Source organism: Halichoerus grypus, chromosome 4, assembly GCF_964656455.1.
Source record: "Halichoerus grypus chromosome 4, mHalGry1.hap1.1, whole genome shotgun sequence".
NCBI classification, from domain to species: domain Eukaryota; kingdom Metazoa; phylum Chordata; class Mammalia; order Carnivora; family Phocidae; genus Halichoerus; species Halichoerus grypus.
In genome coordinates, this window is record NC_135715.1 from 30,109,319 (window position 1) to 30,128,660 (window position 19,342).

Genomic DNA, 19,342 nt, shown 5'->3' on the forward strand with positions numbered 1-19,342 from the left:
TTGTCCAGTCTTATTGGCGTATGTCAATAAACCTAAATGTACCCCCATCTTAAATTTCTTTTTTTCTACCTGTATAGAGAGAGTATCTCCAGTATTTTAGGCATCATTTAATTGATTACTTTTTGGCCAAGTGAGCTATTTTCCTGATGCAATTAATAGCCTGAAAAAAAAGTCAGATACTTTCTTCAGTATTTTGCTTACTTTGCAAAGGTAAATCATCATTCATGTATAAGCATCAAGGATCAGATTGTTAAGGACACTTAAAGTGTATTTTTGCTCTTGTTTCAAGGTTGTGGCCGGTATGCCGGTGGACAAGGTTACAATAGCATTGGACATTTTTGTGGAGGATGGGCTGGTAACTGTGGTGATGGTGGCATAGGAGGAAGCACTTGGTATCTGGTATGTGATCGCTGTAGAGAAAAATATCTCCGTGAAAAACAGGCTGCTGCAAGGGAGAAGGTATTTTTATTCTGTTCTGGCTATACTGTTTGTGATAAGAATAAATCTTACAAAAATCCCTTTTTATCCTTATACAATATCAGATAACTCCACAGAATTGATATTAAAGATCAGTTTTTATAATAGGAATAATATGCAAATTTAATATGTGTACTAGGTTAGTTATTTTTAATTACAAAAATAAATTATACCTTGGGATAATACAAGACAACTAACCTGTGCTGTGGCGCATACGTTACTAACAAATGTTTCCTGTGTAATTCTTCACTGTTAATGGTGTACTACTCTACACATGTACCTAGCTTTCCCTCTTCACCTTTATCTCTGAACTCTCCCTCTTTTCCATTCTCCTTTTCCTTTTCTACTCTTTATCTCCTCTCTTTGTCTTAGCCCTTAATTATGTTGTAGGTCTATGGGAACTAGAGGCACACCTAACTAGAAATTTTGCCGAACATACAGTGCACACCACACACACACACGCACTACTTACCCTTTAAAAAAAAAAATTACATTTAGATTTTCCCAAAGAAAGAAAAGAAATAGTTTGTGTTCAAAATAAAATAATTTCAGACAGCTCAGGAAAAGCATAAAGTGAATGTTATTTTTGGTAATCACTATTATTATTTTAAAATAGTTCTATAAGTGTTTAATAATTTTTATTAGAAGCTCACAATACTTAGGCTAAGAAATTTAAAATTTGAATCTAAGTAGGAAAAGATCACTGCAAAGTTTTCTTTGCCAGGTCAAACAATCCAGGAGGAAACCAATGCAAGTCAAGACTCCTCGTGCCTTGCCCACTATGGAAGCTCACCAGGTGATTAAGGCGAATGCACTCTTCCTGCTCTCCCTGAGCAGCGCAGCGGAGCCAAGCATTCTGTGTTACCATCCGACAAAGCCATTTCAGTCTCATCTTCCCAGCGTGAAAGAGGGCATTTCCGAGGATCTTCCTGTTAAAATGCCTTGTCTCTACCTGCAGACATTAGCTAGGTAATATAACTTGGTGGTTGTTTTTTTTAATCACTTGGGATTAGTAGCCATTGTTGATTAATATCATGCTCTGAATACCCACACTACATTACCTTTTGTGTACAATAAAGAGACCTCCAGGAATTTATTTTGTGAGTTGCCTTGACCAATATATGACTGGTAGGGTACACACTTTATGGTAGTAAGGATTTTTTAAAAAACATGTAAATACTCTATCAATTTGTATTATTAATACAAAATATGTCATAGAAACTAAGACTAGCTATCTTTTACTTTTTGGAAAGCTGAATTCAGTCTATTAATAGTTGGAAGTGCTGAAGTGGAAAGAAACAATTTGCTATCGAAATCTTCCATTTTTTTTTTTTGAAGTATTCATTCTGTTAGCATTTAAATGTTAGTTAGCTGGGTACCAACTTTGTTCTAGACCTTGAAGACACCAAGATGAATGTAATAAAATCCTGACTTCCATGTGCTCACACTCTGATGGGAAGACAGACCTGTAAAGGAAACATTTAAAATGTTTTATGAGGAGTTCTCTAATAGAAGTATGCATAGGATGCTCTTAGAGCATGAAGGATGGAGAGTACCTGAATCTTTCCAAGGAAAGAAAGCAGTCTTGAAAGATAAATAGAAATCAGTCAAGTACATGATGGAGGAAAGCAGTTCCTCACAGTAAAGCACATGTGTGAAGACAGACATGAAATAGCATTACACATTTAAGGAATCAGAGGCTGGTTAAAGCATTGGCCACTGGGAGAAACATATGAAATGCCCCAGAAGTAGCTACCTGAGACCAGGTAATGTGGGGCTCTGTAGCCCATGCTAAGTTTGGATTTTATCCCACAGGGAAAACGGTTAAGGAATATTAAACAGGGAAATACATGAACTGATTTGCAGTTAGATCACTCTGCTTCAAACATGGAAATTTCATAAAGGGTATAACTAAAGGTGGGGGAAGCCTGTTAATAGTATACTGTTTTCCTCTATTGGCCTTGAGTTGGACAGCCTGTACTTCCGTACATTATGCACTGGCATTGTAAACAGACTTTCATATACCAGATTCAGACTTTTTTTCAACAGCTGTCAAATGAAGATTTCTGGAAATTGCCTGCAGGAATAGCTTGCCAACAACAGTTCCATTTTAGCAATGTTGTCCTCTCTATGGCAGAATTATATAGTTTTTTTTTTAATTTTGTACTTATTATTTTAATAAAATGAACAGGAAACAAAATGAGAATGTCATACTAAATGCATTTGAAACCGAGGTGGAGATCATTAGGTATGCCAAATGTAACAAATCTTTAGCTTCGGTCAGACGACTTAGGAGACTTAGGTTAACAACTCTCTGTTCCAGTTTGAAAAGGAAAGAATCAAATTGTAAAACATGTTTAAAAATATGCCACTGTACCATAATCATGGATTTTATATTTTTAGCCCTCTGGGGAATGGACACCCACACCCACCCCACCCCATGGAACATTTCATGGGTCTAATCTTTCTCAAATTTGATTCTTACATATGTTCCTACCAAAAATGGTGAGTGTATTTCAGTAGTCCATGCAAGAAACATGAGCCTGAACCAAGGCAATGATGATAGGGAGCCAGAAGAGAGGAAACTTAGTATTCATAGGGCTGAGGGGTCACAGCTGGTCACAGTTGAGGACTGGCCTACCACAACTCCAAGATACTTTGGCCCAGGCACCTGGATAGGTGGTGGGATCATTCACCAAAACACTACAGGATGGAAAGGTTCTCAAAAGAAAAGAAAATGAGTTCGATTTTGGGTTTGAAATGTTTGTGGTACCTGGAATATTTATGTGTGAAATTGTCAGACTTTTATTTACTCCTGCTTACATCTATGATTATTTTAATACTTCACCCTTATAGTTAAATGTGCTGCTTTTACTTTTATGAAAGAAATTAAAAGTGAAAAGTATCTATGGTGCCATCATACTTGAAGTCACTGGATTTGATTTAATGCAGGCATCATCATGAAAATTTTGTGGGCTATCAAGATGACAACCTCTTCCAGGATGAAATGAGGTATCTACGTTCAACATCTGTACCTGCCCCGTACATATCGGTAACACCTGATGCAAGTCCTAATGTATTTGAAGAGCCAGAGAGCAATATGAAGTCTATGCCACCAAGGTATTTCACTTCTCTCCTCTCTATTGAATAGCCAGTGTTTGGTGGGAGAAAGACTTTGAACTAAAAAAGAGTGTTTTAGAAGTTCTTTTGTATGTCCTTCCATCTCAAGAAGGACATTGAGTCAGCTCTGCTAACTATTAGAGCTGTAAGAAAAAGCATACATACGTGAATAAGACGAAGTCCTTGATAGCAGAGGCAGACTAGTTGGAGAGAAAAGATCAACTAATGGAAGTAATAATGAAGGATTCCATTGTATGATATTGTATCATTGAGTGCTGTAGTAAATCAGACTAGAGAAAGATCAGTTTGAGGCAGTGCTTAGAGAAAGTTCCGTGAGAGAAGTAGCACCAAAAATAAATCTTGAACTTACTGGATTACTGCATGCAGTCTTCTCCCACTTGCTTAGGTATGGTAGTAACATCAATGTAAAGACCTTCTTGAAAACTGAATAGAAGCATATAAATATAAAGCAGAGGGAATTAGGGTACCACTGTGACTTTCTGGAGGAGGAACTGCATGATAAAAATTCAAAGATAGTCTCACTAGTGTCGATTGAGAAGCTTATAAATTTAGTCAAAGATTTTCATTAACTGTGTGGAGTTGGATTATGTTGGCAATGATTATCAAAAAAAGATGGATAATAGAAATATTTTCTAGTAAAAATCAGTGTGGCTTGTTGGCTAACTAGATAATGAAAAGGATAAGTTTAGGATAGCATCAAGATATCAGGCATGAGTAATTGCATACGCATTATCATTGGGAAGGAAGACATTTGCTGAAGGAAGAAAGAATGTGCTTCTTTAGATATGTCACTGTGTTAATACTATGGGTTATTATAACTAATATAACAGATTTTAATACACACAGTAGAACTCATGAATCCAAGTGAGTATTTTTCCACTGAAAACACTTGCAACATTTCCCCGCAACTGTGTGGATTATTCATCAGAGTTTTTTTGAGCTGCTTTTAAAATTTTCTCCAAAGAGTACAGTGTAGCCTTTTATATCTTTAAAGGTAATAAAGTATCTCTAAAGGAGATAGATTTTCTGGAAGAGTCAGAAACCATTTTGAGACTAGTCTGATAAATGTGATTCATTGGGTTGTTATTACTTTTTAGGATCAAAATTAAGTGGCATAAACTTCTAGGTAAAGACAGTGAAAAGTTTACATATATCTTGGAATATCGTAGAATATTCTGTGTATCATAGAATATCATAGTCAAGGTAAAATCCTCTAACATAGAAGCCCCTAGTATCATCACTAGTGTCACAGAAGAAAGTGGAAATCTAGGGAATCCTATTCCCACAGTGCCATGCTGAAGCGAAGCAGCAATCCAAGGTGCCAGGGAATGTTGCCACAGAAACAGGATACACACCCAACTCAGTGGAATGGTTCCTGGTATAGAATATTCAATAAAATCTCAAGTTATCTCTGGAAGGAAAAAAAAAAACAAACAGGTGTCAAATAGTGTGGAAAAGGAAGTCTAGGGAAATCCACTGATACTTTATCAGAACAAACACAGCACCTAGACAGAGCTGCCCACTTTAAAATATTATCAAAAGGAAAATAAATAGTATGTCATGAAAGTCAGATGAAGAACCCATTCTGAAAGAAAAATCTCTCAAGGAAAAAAAGAACATTTCTGTAAGTACTCTGTTGTACTGGAAAACTTGATAATGACATATATTTAATGAAACAGTGTGAGAATGAATTAAAAGGCTATATCACAGACCTAAGAGGACAGACTGAAGACCAAATCAATACCATTAAAAGACTAATAAATTAGAAACATTTAGAATAGTAAATTGAATGACTGACATAAAGGAAAAATTTTGAGATAATCACAGTAAGTAAAGAGTAAAAGGACAAATATTTATAGCAGTTAGAATGAAGATAACAGACATGGGAACAGGACAGTCTAACATAAGAATAACTGGTATTGGGGCACCTGGGTGGCTCAGTGGGTTAGGCATCTGCCTTCAGCTCAGGTCATGATCTCAGGGTCCTGGGATCGAGCCCCGCGTCGGGCTCCCTGCTCAGCGGGAAGTCTGCTTCTCCCTCTCCCTCACCCTCTGACCCTCCCTCCTTCTCGTGCTTGCTCTCTCTCTCTCTCTCAAATAAATAAATAAGTAAAATCTTTTAAAAAAAGAATGACTAGTATTTTTAAAGTAGAAAAACCAACCAATATAATTGAAAATGTATCTAAAGCTATAATATAAGAAAAAATCCCCCAAATGATGAAGTATTGAATTCCTAGATTAAAAGGAAATTTTTATACCAGGTGACTATGAGGAATAACTGAACTTAAAAAAAAAAAAATTGGTTTTTCAACCATTTGGAGTCTATTTTTGTGTGTGGTGTAAGGAAATTGTCCAGTTTCATTCTTCTGCATGTGCTGTCCAATTTTCCCAACACCATTTGTTGAAGAGACTGTCTTTTTTCCATTGGACATTCTTTCCTGCTTTGTCAAAGATTAGTTGACCATGTGGTTGTGGGTCCATTTCTGGGCTCTCTATTCTGTTCCATTGATCTACGTGTCTCTTTTGTGCCAGTACCATGCTGTCTTGATGATTACACCTTTGTAATAGAGCTTGAAGTCCGGAATTGTGATGCCGCCAGCTTTGCTTTTCTTTTTCAACATTCCTCTGGCTATTCGAGGTCTTTTCTGGTTCCATACAAATTTTAGGATTATTTGTTCCATTTCTTTGAAAAAAGTGGACGGTATTTTGATGGGGATTGCATTGAATGTGTAGATTGCTCTAGGTAGCATTGACATCTTCACGATATTTGTTCTTCCAATCCATGAGCATGGAACGTTTTTCCATTTCTTTGTGTCTTCCTCAATTTCTTTCATGAGTATTTTCTAGTTTTCTGAGTACAGATTCTTTGCCTCTTTGGTTAGATTTGTTCCTAGGTATCTTATGGTTTTGGGTGCAATTGTAAATGGGATCGACTCCTTAATTTCTCTTTCTTCTGTCTTGTTGTTGGTGTATAGGAATGCCACTGATTTCTGAGCATTGATTTTATATCCTGCCACTGTACTGAATTCCTGTATGAGTTCTAGCAGTTTTGGAGTGGAGTCTTTTGGGTTTTCCACATAAAGTATCATATCATCTGCAAACAGTGAGAGTTTGACTTCTTCTCTGCCGATTCAGATGCCCTTTATTTCTTTTTGTTGTCTGATTGCTATGGCTAGGACTTCTAATACTATGTTGAATAGCAGTGGTGATAGTGGGCATTCCTGCCGTGTTCCTGACCTAAATGTGAGACAGGAGTCCATCAAAATCCTAAAGGAGAACACAGGCAGCAACCTCTTCGACCTCAGCCGCAGCAGCTTCTTCCTAGAAACATCGCCAAAGACAAGTGAAGCAAGGGCAAAAATGACCTATTGGGACTTCATCAAGATAAAAAGCTTTTGCACAGCAAAGGAAACAGTCGTCAAAACCAAAAGACAGCCGACAGAATGGGAGAAGATATTTGCAAATGACATATCAGATAAAGGGCTAGTAGCCAAAATGTATAAAGAACTTATCAAACTCAACACCCAAAGAGCAAATAATCCAATCATAAATGGGCAGAAGACATGAACAGACATTTTTCCAAAGAAGACATCCAAATGGCCAACAGACACGTGAAAAAGTGCTCAACATCGCTTGGCATCAGGGCAATCCAAATCAAAACCTCAATGAGATATCACCTCACACCAATCAGAATGGCTAAAATTAACAAGTCAGGAAATGACAGATGTTGGCGGGGATGCGGAGAAAGGGGAACCCTCCTACACTGTTGGTGGGAATGCAAGCTGGTGCAGCCCCTCTGGAAAACAGTATGGAGGTTCCTCAAAAAGTTGAAAATAGAGCTACCATACGATCCAGCAATTGCACTACTGGGTATTTACCAAAGATACAAATGTAGGGATCCAAAGGGGTATGTGCACCCCGATGTTTATAGCAGCAATGTCCACAATAGCCAAACTGTGGAAAGAGCCAAGATGTCCATCGACAGATGAATGGATAAAGAAGATGTGGTATATATATACAATGGAATATTATGCAGCCATCAAAAGGAAGGAAATCTTGCTATTTGCAACGACGTGGATGGGACTGGAGGGTATTCTGCTGAGTGAAATAAGTCGATCAGAGAAAGACATGTATCATATGACCTCACTGATATGAGGAATTCTTAATCTCAGGAAACAAACTGAGGGTTGCTGGAGTGGTGGGGGGTGGGAGGGATGGGGAGGCCGGGTTATAGACATTGGGGAGGGTATGTGCTATGGTGAGTGCTGTGAATTGTATAAGACTGTTGAACCACAGACCTGTACCTCTGAAACAAATAGTACATTATATGGTAAAGAAAAAAAAAGAAGATAGCAGGAGGGGAAGAATGAAGGGAGGAAATCGGAGGGGGAGATGAACCATGAGAGACTGTAGACTCTGAAAAACAAACTGAGGGTTCTAGAGGGGAGGGGGGTGGGAGGATGGGTTAGCCTGGTGATAGGTATTAAAGAGGGCACGTTCTGCATGGAGCCCTGGATGTTATATGTAAACAATGAATCATGGAACACTACATCAAAAACTAATGATGTAATATATGGTGATTAACATAATAAAAAAATAAAAAGTAAAAAAAAATTGGTTAAGTTACTGAAATTCCAAGAAAAAAAAAACATACGAGTTTTTCAAGTATCTGAGCAGCGAAAAAAGTCATCTTACAAAAGGAAAAGTTTTCTGTTGAACAACTTTGAGTGAAAAAAAACAAGTGAAACAATGTCTCTAAAGCTTCAAAAGAAAGAAAATACTACCTTGGAGGTTTTACCCAATCAATCAAACATACTGAAATATAAAAGATCTTGGGAATCTTAAAACCAAATTATGGATTAATCAAATCAAATGCATGGAAAGCACATTTAAAAGACTATAGACTTTTTTTCCATTGGACATTCTTTCCTGCTTTGTCATAGATTAGTTGACCATAGAGTTGAGGGTCCATTTCTGGGCTCTGTATTCTGTTCCATTGATCTATGTGTCTGTTTTTGTGCCAGTACCATACTGTCTTGATGATTACACCTTTGTAATAGAGCTGGAAGTCCGGAATTGTGATGCCCCCAGCTTTGCTTTTCTTTTTCAACATTCCTCTGGCTATTCGAGGTCTTTTCTGGTTCTATACAAATTTTAGGATTATTTGTTCCATTTCTTTGAAAAAAGTGGATGGTATTTTGTTGGGGATTGCATTAAATGTGTAGATTGCTCTAGGTACCACTGACATCTGCACAGTATTTGTTCTTCCAATCCATGAGCATGGAACATTTTTCCATTTCTTTGTGTCTTCCTCAATTTCGTTCATGAGTATTTTCTAGTTTTCTGAGTACAGATTCTTTGCCTCTTTGGTTAGATTTATTCCTAGGTATCTTATGGTAATGGTATTGGGAAAATTGGACAGCCACATGCAGAAGAATGAAACTGGACCATTTCCTTACACGACATACAAAAATAGACTCAAAATGGATGACAGACCCCAATGTGAGACAGTAATCCATCAAAATCCTAGAGGAGAACACAGGCAGCAACCTCTTCGACCTCAGCCGCAGCAACTTCTTCCTAGAAACATCGCCAAAGACAAGGGAAGCAAGGGCAAAAATGACCTATTGGGACTTCATCAAGATAAAAAGCTTTTGCACAGCAAAGGAAACAGTCGTCAAAACCAAAAGACAGCCGACAGAATGGGAGAAGATACTTGCAAATGACATATCAGATAAAGGGCTAGTAGCCAAAATGTATAAAGAACTTATCAAACTCAACACCCAAAGAGCAAATAATCCAATCATAAATGGGCAGAAGACATGAACAGACATTTTTCCAAAGAAGACATCCAAATGGCCAACAGACACATGAAAAAGTGCTCAACATCGCTCAGCATCAGGGAAATCCAAATCAAAACCTCAATGAGATACCACCTCACACCAATCAGAATGGCTAAAATTAACAAGTCAGGAAACAACAGATGTTGGCGGGGATGTGGAGAAAGGGGAACCCTCTTACACTGTTGGTGGGAATGCAAGCTGGTGCAGCCCCTCTGGAAAACAGTATGGAGGTGCCTCAAAAAGTTGAAAATAGAGCTACCATACGACCCAGCAATTGTACTACTGGGTATTTACCCCAAAGATACAAATGTAGGGTTCTGAAGGGGTATGTGCACCCCAATGTTTATAGCAGCAATGTCCATGGTAGCCAAACTATGGAAAGAGCCAAGATGTCCATCGACAGATGAATGGATAAAGAAGATGTGGTATATATATACAATGGAATATTATGCAGCCATCAAAAAAAAAAAACCAAACTTGCCATTTGCAATGACATGGATGGAACTAGAAGGTATTCTGCTGAGCGAAATAAGTCAATCAGAGAAAGACATGTATCATATGATCTCACTGATATGAGAAATTCTTAATCTCAGGAAACAAACTGAGGGTTGCTGGAGTGGTCGGGGGTGGGAGGGATGGGATGGCTGGGTGATAGACATTGGGGAGGGTATGTGCTATGGTGAGCGCTGTGAATGTGTAAGACTGTTGAATCACAGACCTGTACCTCTGAAACAAATAATACATTATAGGTTAAAAAAAAGTAGGAAGGGTAAAATGAAGGGGGGGAAATCAGACGGGGAGACGAACCATGAGAGACTATGGACTCTGAGAAACAAACTGAGGGTTTTAGAGGGGAGGGGGCAGGGGGATGGGTTAGCTTGGTGATGGGTATTAAGGAGGGCACGTATTGAATGGAGCACTGGGTGTTATACACAAACAATGAATCATGGAACACTACATCAAGAACTAATGATGTAATGTATGGTGACTAACATAACATAATAAAATTTAAAAATAAAATAAAATAAATTAATTTAAAAAAGAAGACTATAGACTTTACACATAAGGGTAGTTTTCATAAAATCTTAAATAAAAGAAACTATGACTCAAGTGTTTTTATATTCAGCCAAGTTGAAATATCACAAGCATATAGTAATTCAGGTAATAGAGCATCTTTGAGCTATTCTTTAAAAAAGTCTTGACAAACCCAAGCTATTACAAAAGATAATAATGACTCCATTAAAACAGTGGGGGATAGAAGGGTGGTTTTGTCTCGCAGGTGACATCTGGCAGTGTTTGAAAACATCCTTGTTTGTAATAACTAGGCTAGTTCAACGGGCATCCTAGTATGGAGAGGTCAAGAATGTTGCTAGTCAACGTACAGTACACAAGACAGCCCCCCACAACAAGGAATTACAAGCATGACCATATTTATAAGAACAAGTCATTATCTTTTTAGGTTGTATAACAATTCTTTTTTTTTTTCCAAGTTGTTGGATAAGCTTCCTCTGAAAGCACAACAAATGTCTTGAGTTTTGTAGTAACACCATTTATAAAGTGAACTAAATCAATGTATCCCTATTCTCTGGTCATTCTGGAACCTGTTGGCCCATGCTGACATCCAGGCACAGTGTTCACAGCCTGTTCAAACAAGAATGTATATTCCCTTAGAGAGGTGGTGAGTAAAGAAAACAGCCAGGGAGTTAACTACTTTCTAGGAAACATAAGCTTGACTGACCGTCATAGGAGTTCAAACCTGGTGGAAAAGAAGTCCAGAACTCATGGTGGGCAAAACTGTCCCTATTTGGAATGAGGTAACAGAAAAAAGAACACATGAAAAGAATAGTTTGTAATCTTTCTTAGAGAGAAAGTAAGGAAAGGTATTTCTCTTTTTTATAAAAAGCCTCAGTAAAAGAAAATATATAACCATATTAATAGCTTTTCAAGTATTTTTTAATGTTGCTATAGTAAATAGAAAAATTGTTAGTTTACTTAAACTGGAATGAAAATCATTGAGTTCTTCTAGAATGTCAGTATAATATAACTCTATGCCAAAAATCAGTTTGTTACCTCTCATTGCACTTAGTGTGGCCATGCTCTAGAAAGGGCTGTGGCAGCACTTCCCAAGAATGAGAAACCTAATAGAAAACTCAAGCACAGAAAGAAGATTGAATTGTTTCACTTTCCAATTTATTATGTGTGTACATAGCTATTTTCTTTCTCTTCTGTGCTCTTATGAATATATCTGTCTAGGTTTCTTGAATATCATGATATAACTTCCACCACAATGCTTTTGATTCTGAAAGGAGTTTAGAACATTTAATGCCTTTTCTTCTTTTTCATTGAAAAATGCAAAGTAGATTTAAGAAAACCAAAAGTTTTAGGATGCAGTTTCTGAAATCAAATTCATTTGGAAAGATCAAATTGTGATTTAAAGAGAGATTATCAAGTTGGCTTTGAATTTGTGTTTTTTCTACAGGAGGTATAGGTTCATATATTTGACTACACTATTATAAATTAAATATAGTTTCACTTTATTCACTTTTTCTCCTAAGTTTTTATCTGTCATCATGTTCTATCTGCAGTTTGGAAACTAGTCCCATAACCGATACTGATCTTGCAAAGAGAACTGTCTTCCAAAGATCATACTCAGTTGTTGCTTCTGAATATGATAAACAACACTCCATTTTACCTGCACGAGTTAAAGCCATTCCTAGAAGAAGAGTTAACAGTGGAGACACTGGTAAGTATAAAGATAAAAAGAAAGATTGTGTGGTCCAAATGGTTTTATTTGTAGATATTTTTTTTAAATCTAGTTTTTGAGGGGCGCCTGGGTGGCTCAATCGTTAAGCGTCTGCCTTCGGCTCAGGTCAGGATCCCAGGGTCCTGGGATCGAGTCCCACATCGGGCTCCCTGCTCCGCGGGAAGCCTGCTTCTCCCTCTCCCACTCCCCCTGCTTGTGTTCCTTCTCTCACTGTGTCTCTCTCTGTCAAATAAATAAATAAAAATATTAAAAATAAATAAAATCTAGTTTTTGAAAGGAAATGGATTAATTTTAAATTGTGGTTGACATTCCTTTTATGTGACACACCCAAAAGTATGCCTGTCTGAATTTTGCATCTCGGTTGGAAGAGACACCTAGAGACCATCCAGTGATAACTCAAGAATAAGTTGACTTTTAAAATCTTACCCGTTAGGTTCTAAGCCAAATGTTGCCACCATTATCCCTTCTACTAAGTTTCAGTGAACTAGTAGTTCCAGTGACTTACACTTTCACGATTATATTCTCATTCCTAATAGAAGCTTCTAACTCTTGGAGCTACTTTCACTCTGAATAGATAATGTGGAGATATAAGTAGCTCTTAATCAGTAAAAAAGTTAAATAATCTGGACTAGTTGGTATCAATAGCCCCAAAATAGAGCTGCTTGATTCTATGTCAAGAATAAAGAAAGAAATCCAAGAGAAAAGGATAATATGATGATTTATCAGGCAGCCCACTTAACTAAAATGAAGATTTGGTCTAATATTTATAGATAGGTAATTATATATCATATATAGATTCCATTTAGGGAAAAAATACAATACTTAGCTTTTAGAGTGTTTTAGCAAGCATGAACTTTAGATTCAGCCCTGAATTCAAAAAACAATGCGACAACTTAATAGCTACATGATTTTAGGAAAGTAAGATATTTATCTTTTGGGATGCCTGGGTGGCTCAGTTGGCTAAGCGTCTGCCTTCAGCTCAGGTCATGATCCCAGAATCCTGGGATGGAGTCCTGCATCGGGCTCCTTGCTCAACAGGGAACCTGCTTCTCCCTCTCTCTCTGCCACTCCTCCAGCTCATGCTCACACGCTCTGTCTCTCTGTCTCTCTCTGACAAATAAATAAAATCTTTTAAAAAAAAGTATTTAATCTTTCTCAGCCTCAGTAAAAATTGAAGTTGTTACGATTTGTGTCACATGCAAAAAAAAAAAAAAAAACCTAAGACGCTAGTGAATAAGCTAGATACTGTTATTTTTAATATCATCTTAAATATATTAATTGTATGTATTATCTATGAAAGTTAATTTTTTTTTTTTTTTTTAATAAATAGAAGTTGGTTCTTCCCTCTTGAGACATCCATCTCCTGAGCTTTCCCGGCTAATCTCAGCCCACAGCTCTCTTTCCAAAGGAGAACGAAATTTCCAATGGCCAGTTTTAGCTTTTGTTATACAACATCATGATCTAGAAGGTCTTGAAATAGCAATGAAACAGGCCCTAAGGAAATCTGCTTGCCGAGTTTTTGCTATGGAGGTATGAATACATTAATGGGGTTATTGATTCATTGATCATACATACCATTTGATGACTTTTTTTGTGTTAGTTCCTTTTCTACCCAACAGAAATTTCAAAAAATTAAGAGACATTAGCCAATCAAAAATATCAAATGTTCACATCAAAATTAAACTTTGTTTATGAATATAAATGAATATAGAGGTCCATATTTAAGCACTCTAAAGAAATTTATTTCTGCATTGCTTTATTGTTTGAATCCTGTTAGTATCTTTTTTAAAAAAGCTTTTTGTAATAAGGATGTCATTTCAGATAGAAGAATCATGAAAAAGAGATAACAAGTCGAGTTTTTGAGTTATAAATTTAACTATAATAACTTTCCTGAGTCTATTCTCTGGAAGTGATAGGATTGCTATCTATCATATTTTTATATATATTATATATATATTTTTTTAATCTTTTTTGTCATGAATATAATAAATAACCTGCCACTTCATTGATGATGGGAACAATGTAAATACATTTAAGTATATGATAGCTTGTACAGACTTGAGAAACATTTTGTGTTATCCTAAATGCAAGTTGGGAAAAAAAATGTGCTTCGGCAAATTAATATGAAGATGAATTTTTGAAATAAAAAGTGGTTTGAAAAAATATTTCTGTGTTACATTTCATAAGTATTATTTTCCCTATTATGTTTTTTACTTGGGACCAAAATTATTGACTATTATAAGTTCAGTGTGTTTTCAATGAAATGAAGGTCAGATGTGTTTAGTATCTTTCCTTGAAACACTTGGTCCATGGAGTACTTTGTTTCTTACTCAGAATGTTTACTCGCATATTTTCTTTTTATCTTTGACTCATTTAACCATCATTCATTCAGGCTTTCAACTGGCTTCTGTGTAATGTCATCCAGACGACTTCTCTACATGATATTCTGTGGCATTTTGTGGCATCTTTGACGCCTGCCCCAGTGGAACCAGAGGAAGAAGAGGATGAGGAAAATAAAACAAACAAAGAAAATGCAGAACAAGTAAGTGAGATTTTGGGGGCTTCTCAATTGTCCATATTTTTATAGAAGAGTAGAACCATCTTCAGATAATGCAATAATATGCGTGAGCTCATTCGCAAATTATATAACCTAAAGGCAAGAATAAAATTTCAGTGCTGTGGGCAGTATATTCACTCTATTTAGTGAAAGTTTTCTCTCCAGGAAAGATGTGATCATTCAGTTCTGATTTCTCACTGTAAGACAGATAACCAGGGCAACATTATTCTATGGAAAATCTATCTACTTCACAACATTGCTGTAAGTTGGCAGAGAGTAAAAATATACCATGTAGGGACATGAAATTTAAAAATGTTTGCTTGGCTAGAAAGGACTTGGATTTTATAGGAAGCAACCTGCATAATGGAAAGGCATTGACTAGAACCCTAGAAACCTGGGTGCTAGCCCCATTTCCACCTCTGTAACAGTGTGACTGTGGGCCTCATTTCCGTATCTGTAAAGGGAAAACTAGACAGCATTTAATTCACTTGCAGGCATCCTAAATTATATGCTTAATATTTTATGATTAATTTCCAAGGATATCAAGCCACATCATCATAGCCCAATTCTTAAAACTCAGAAGGAAACAAAGTATCATGAGTAAGAACTAGTAGAAACAAGAGGCAAGGGAAATAGACATTCAACAATTTCAGTGGTTCTAATTTATCTATTTATAGTATAGCTATGTTTAATGTGTTTAAAGAAATAAAAGACAAACTTTAAAATATAATAATGTAAGAACTGTAAGAATGACAGATTTGAAAAAGAACTAAATAATTAACATGTAAGAATTATATATTAGTATAATAATTAATGTTAGAAAAAAAAGCAGTGAACCAAAAAAAAATCAGTTCTGAAATTTACAGCAGATTAGTCAAAAAATTGGTGAATTGTAAAAGAGACCTGAAGAAATCATCCAGAATAAAACAAAAAAAAAAAATGAATTGCTTTAAAAAGTGAAAAATATGAGAAGGTGTAACATTTATCTAATTGGAGTTCCAGAAAGAGAGGATAGACAGAATGGAAAAGAGGTACTATTTGAAGTGTTGATACCTGAGAATTGTCCAGAATTGATTACAAATGACAAGGCATTGAATCAGGAAGCCTAGGGAGCCCCAGGCAAAATAAAGAAAAAGAAATCATGGTGGGCAAATCATAGTGAATTACCTGAACAAGCAAAACAAAGAGCAGGCCTTTAAAGCAGCCACAGAGGAAAAAAATTACACTTAAAGTAGGGACAGTGAGAATGACAGCTGAGTTTTCAGTAACAATATTGCAAGTTATAAGACAGTGAACTTTTTTTAAAAGGCAATCAGTTGATATTTTCAGTGTGCTAAGAGGAAATAACTGTCAATCCAGTGAATCTGTCTTTGTAGAAGAAGGGCAAAATAAAGATATTTTCAGAAAATAAACAGACAAATAGATATTTGCCACAAATAGACTGTTAGAAAGGAAAATTGTAATGCGCTTCAGTTACAAGAGGAGATCTCACATGGAATATCTGAGAATGAAAAGAAAAGAAAGTGTTACTTCTTAACAAAGACTGTATAAAAAGTGACAATGTGTAATGGGAATGATTTTTAAAACTTAGTACCAAAATACAGGCAGCAGTACCATATACATGAGGAGGCAGGTGATTGGTGTTAGTGTTCAGTGGGTTGATAATGATTTTGATTAGCTTTAGATTAAGTTGAGTGTGTGTCATGACACAAAGGATAGAAATAGAGTGTATAGGGAGAAGGCACCTGGCTGGCTTGCTGGGTGGAGTGTGTGACTCTTGGTCTCAGGGTTGTGAGTTCAAGCCCCACATTAGGCGTAGAGATGACTTAAAAATAAAATCTTTAAAAAAAAAAAGAAATAGTGGGCGCCTGGGTGGCTCAGTCGTTAAGCGTCTGCCTTCAGCTCAGGTCATGATCCCAGGGTCCTGGGATCGAGCCCCGCATCGGGCTCCCTGCTCTGCGGGAAGCCTGCTTCTCCCTCTCCCACTCCCCCTGTTTGTGTTCCCTCTCTCACTGCGTCTCTCTCTGTCAAATAAATAAATAAAATCTTTAAAAAAAAAAAAAAAAGAAATAGAGTGTGTAATTTCCAAACTCAGAAATGAAAAAAAAAGAACTCAACCCCTCCCCAAGAGGGAAAACAAAATAGAAAAAGTGGTACAAATAGAAAGTAACATATTAGAAATAAGTACAAAGAAGACTAAATCTTACATTTAAAAGACAAAAATTGGGATGCCTGGGTAGCTCAGTCGGTTAAGCGTCCCAACTTGTGATTTTGGCTCAGGTCATGATCTCAGGGTCATGAGATAGAGCCCTGTGTGGAGCCCTACGCTCCGTGGGGAGTCTGCTTCTCTGTCTCTGCCCCTCCCCTGCCCCGCCCCCGAGTGCACACACTCTCTCTCTCTCTCTCAAATAAGTAAGTCTTTTTAAAAAATAAATAAATACGGGGCACCTGGGTGGCCCAGTTGGTTGGAGTCTTCAGCTCAGGTCATGATCTCAGGGTCCTGGGATTGAGTTCTGCATCAGACTCACTGCTCATCAGGAGTCTGCTTCTCCCTCTCCCTTTGCACTTCCCCACTGCTCATGCTCTCTCTCCCTCACTCTCTCAAATAAATAAATAAAATCTTTTAAAAAATAAATAAAAAACAATAATTGTCAGAATAGATGAAAAAACAAAAGGTAGTTGCTGTTTATAAGCATTACATCTAAAACATAAGAATCCAGGAAGATTAAAAGGGGAAGTTTAGAAAAAGATATACTGGACAAACACCAAACAAAATAAAGTTGGTGCGACTCTTTTTAACATCAGAAAAAAAAGAAAGCTTTAAGACAAAATTAATAATAGGGATAAAAAAGCTTTCTACAAAATGATGAATAGTTCTAAACATGTATGTATCAATAATATAGTCTTTAAAATATTAGGTAAAAATTGACAGAACTGCAAGGAGAAATAAAAAAATCCACAATTACAGTGTAAGATTGTTTCACACCTTTAACAACTAAATATTCCTGCATAAGAAACCACCCTAAAACTCATCGGATGAAAACAGTTGCCTGTTGGCTGACAAATCTGTGCGTGAGGCTCAATTTCTGCATATACATATAGAGTCACCCTGTTAGTAGATTTGTGAGCACACCAGAATCGATACAGATACAGTATTCATTTGTTTGGTGATTTTATTTATGAGTGACCTCATCACTTTTTCCCTAAAAGATAATACAGACATAATTAGTTAATCTTAATGTGTGTTTTGGGTATGATTTGGTTTTGGTTTTATTTACATTTCTGTTACATGACTATCTTTACAGTATATATAACACTTATAAGTATACATAATTTTTTTGTGTGTGGGGAAAGTTCTTTTCAGCATACAGACTGATCAACCTGCTTTCACTTTCTGTCTCAGGAGAAAGACACAAGGGTATGCGAACATCCTCTCTCAGATATAGTGATTGCCGGTGAAGCTGCTCATCCTTTACCACACACGTTTCACCGCTTACTTCAAACAATCTCCGATCTTATGATGTCTCTCCCCAGTGGCAGTTCGTTACAGCAAATGGCCCTAAGGTAATTTTACATCTAAGTGTTCTAGGTACAGTGGAGGAGAGATTTTATGTAATATTCAACTCAAAATGCTCAAAAGATCTTTTTAAATAGTAAGATACAGAGAATCTCTACATTATGTGAATGGTGTTTCACTCATTACTGTCATAATCTAGAATCATCTTCCTTAGCTCACACCCGTTTGCCGCTCTGTAAAATGAGGTTAATACACTTCTTAGTGCTCTGAATTATCAGTCTGTAACAGTTTTCCTCACTTCCCCCCTCTTCTACCCCAGGTCACTTGTCTCAGTGCTACCCAAGAGTAGACTCTTAAATGTCACAAAAGGGAGAGGGAGAATGAAGTCTCAGAAGCAGAAATCAAAATAGGGTTTTGAATTGAAAAGAATTTTGAGAAAAATGGAACCTTAGTTATATACAAGGCAGCCTAAGTCCACCTTGGGGAACATCACCTACTTTTAAGTCTCAGCCTGCTAAGATTTTAACATTACTCCTACATTGTGAACCTTGTTATCAGAGCTACGTATGGGGCCACACATATAAATGATTTTTATCCTCCACTGATTTTTATAAGCTGTAAGGTGATGGAGTGATTTGGGGCTACCCACAGCCCTAATGATAAGACCAGCAGAGGGGAGATTGTGTTTCCTCCTCACAAGATTTTTGAAGTGCAGTATGTGTTATATACACTCTGATGAATTAGTATAAAATTATAAGACTAATAAATTTGAGAGGCTGTTTCAGTTGGGATAACACTTGTGTATCTGCGAAATTGATTTATTACCTTTTTTGTTTCTGTAGCCTTGATCTTCATGGCTACAGAAGCAAATTTCTTTATATGTAAATGTATTTTTCTATGTGTAAAATGAGTGAACTTTCTTTAGATCTTACGTTGTTGCAAAGAGGTAGTGCTATTATTCCATGATTTTTTTTTTCATTTCTGTTTTTCACCTGGAACATTTAAGATTTTTTGAAATACTAACTACAGAGTGCTTTTCCAGG

The 19,342-nt window shown here is 36.6% G+C and overlaps 1 protein-coding gene across 16 annotated transcripts in view; it reads left to right on the forward strand.

Annotated features, from left to right (window-relative positions):
* The window catches only part of MYCBP2 (MYC binding protein 2), a 272,286-nt gene that overhangs the window by 220,186 nt on the left and 32,758 nt on the right, over window positions 1-19,342 (forward strand). For all 16 annotated transcript variants that reach the window (XM_078070219.1, XM_078070220.1, XM_078070224.1 and 13 more), the window contains 7 exons: window positions 290-459; window positions 1,202-1,446; window positions 3,430-3,597; window positions 12,047-12,204; window positions 13,556-13,755; window positions 14,618-14,767; window positions 18,186-18,346. In XM_078070219.1, coding sequence (XP_077926345.1) covers window positions 290-459; window positions 1,202-1,446; window positions 3,430-3,597; window positions 12,047-12,204; window positions 13,556-13,755; window positions 14,618-14,767; window positions 18,186-18,346 — 1,252 coding nt within the window. The remainder of the gene's footprint in view (window positions 1-289; window positions 460-1,201; window positions 1,447-3,429; window positions 3,598-12,046; window positions 12,205-13,555; window positions 13,756-14,617; window positions 14,768-18,185; window positions 18,347-19,342) is intronic.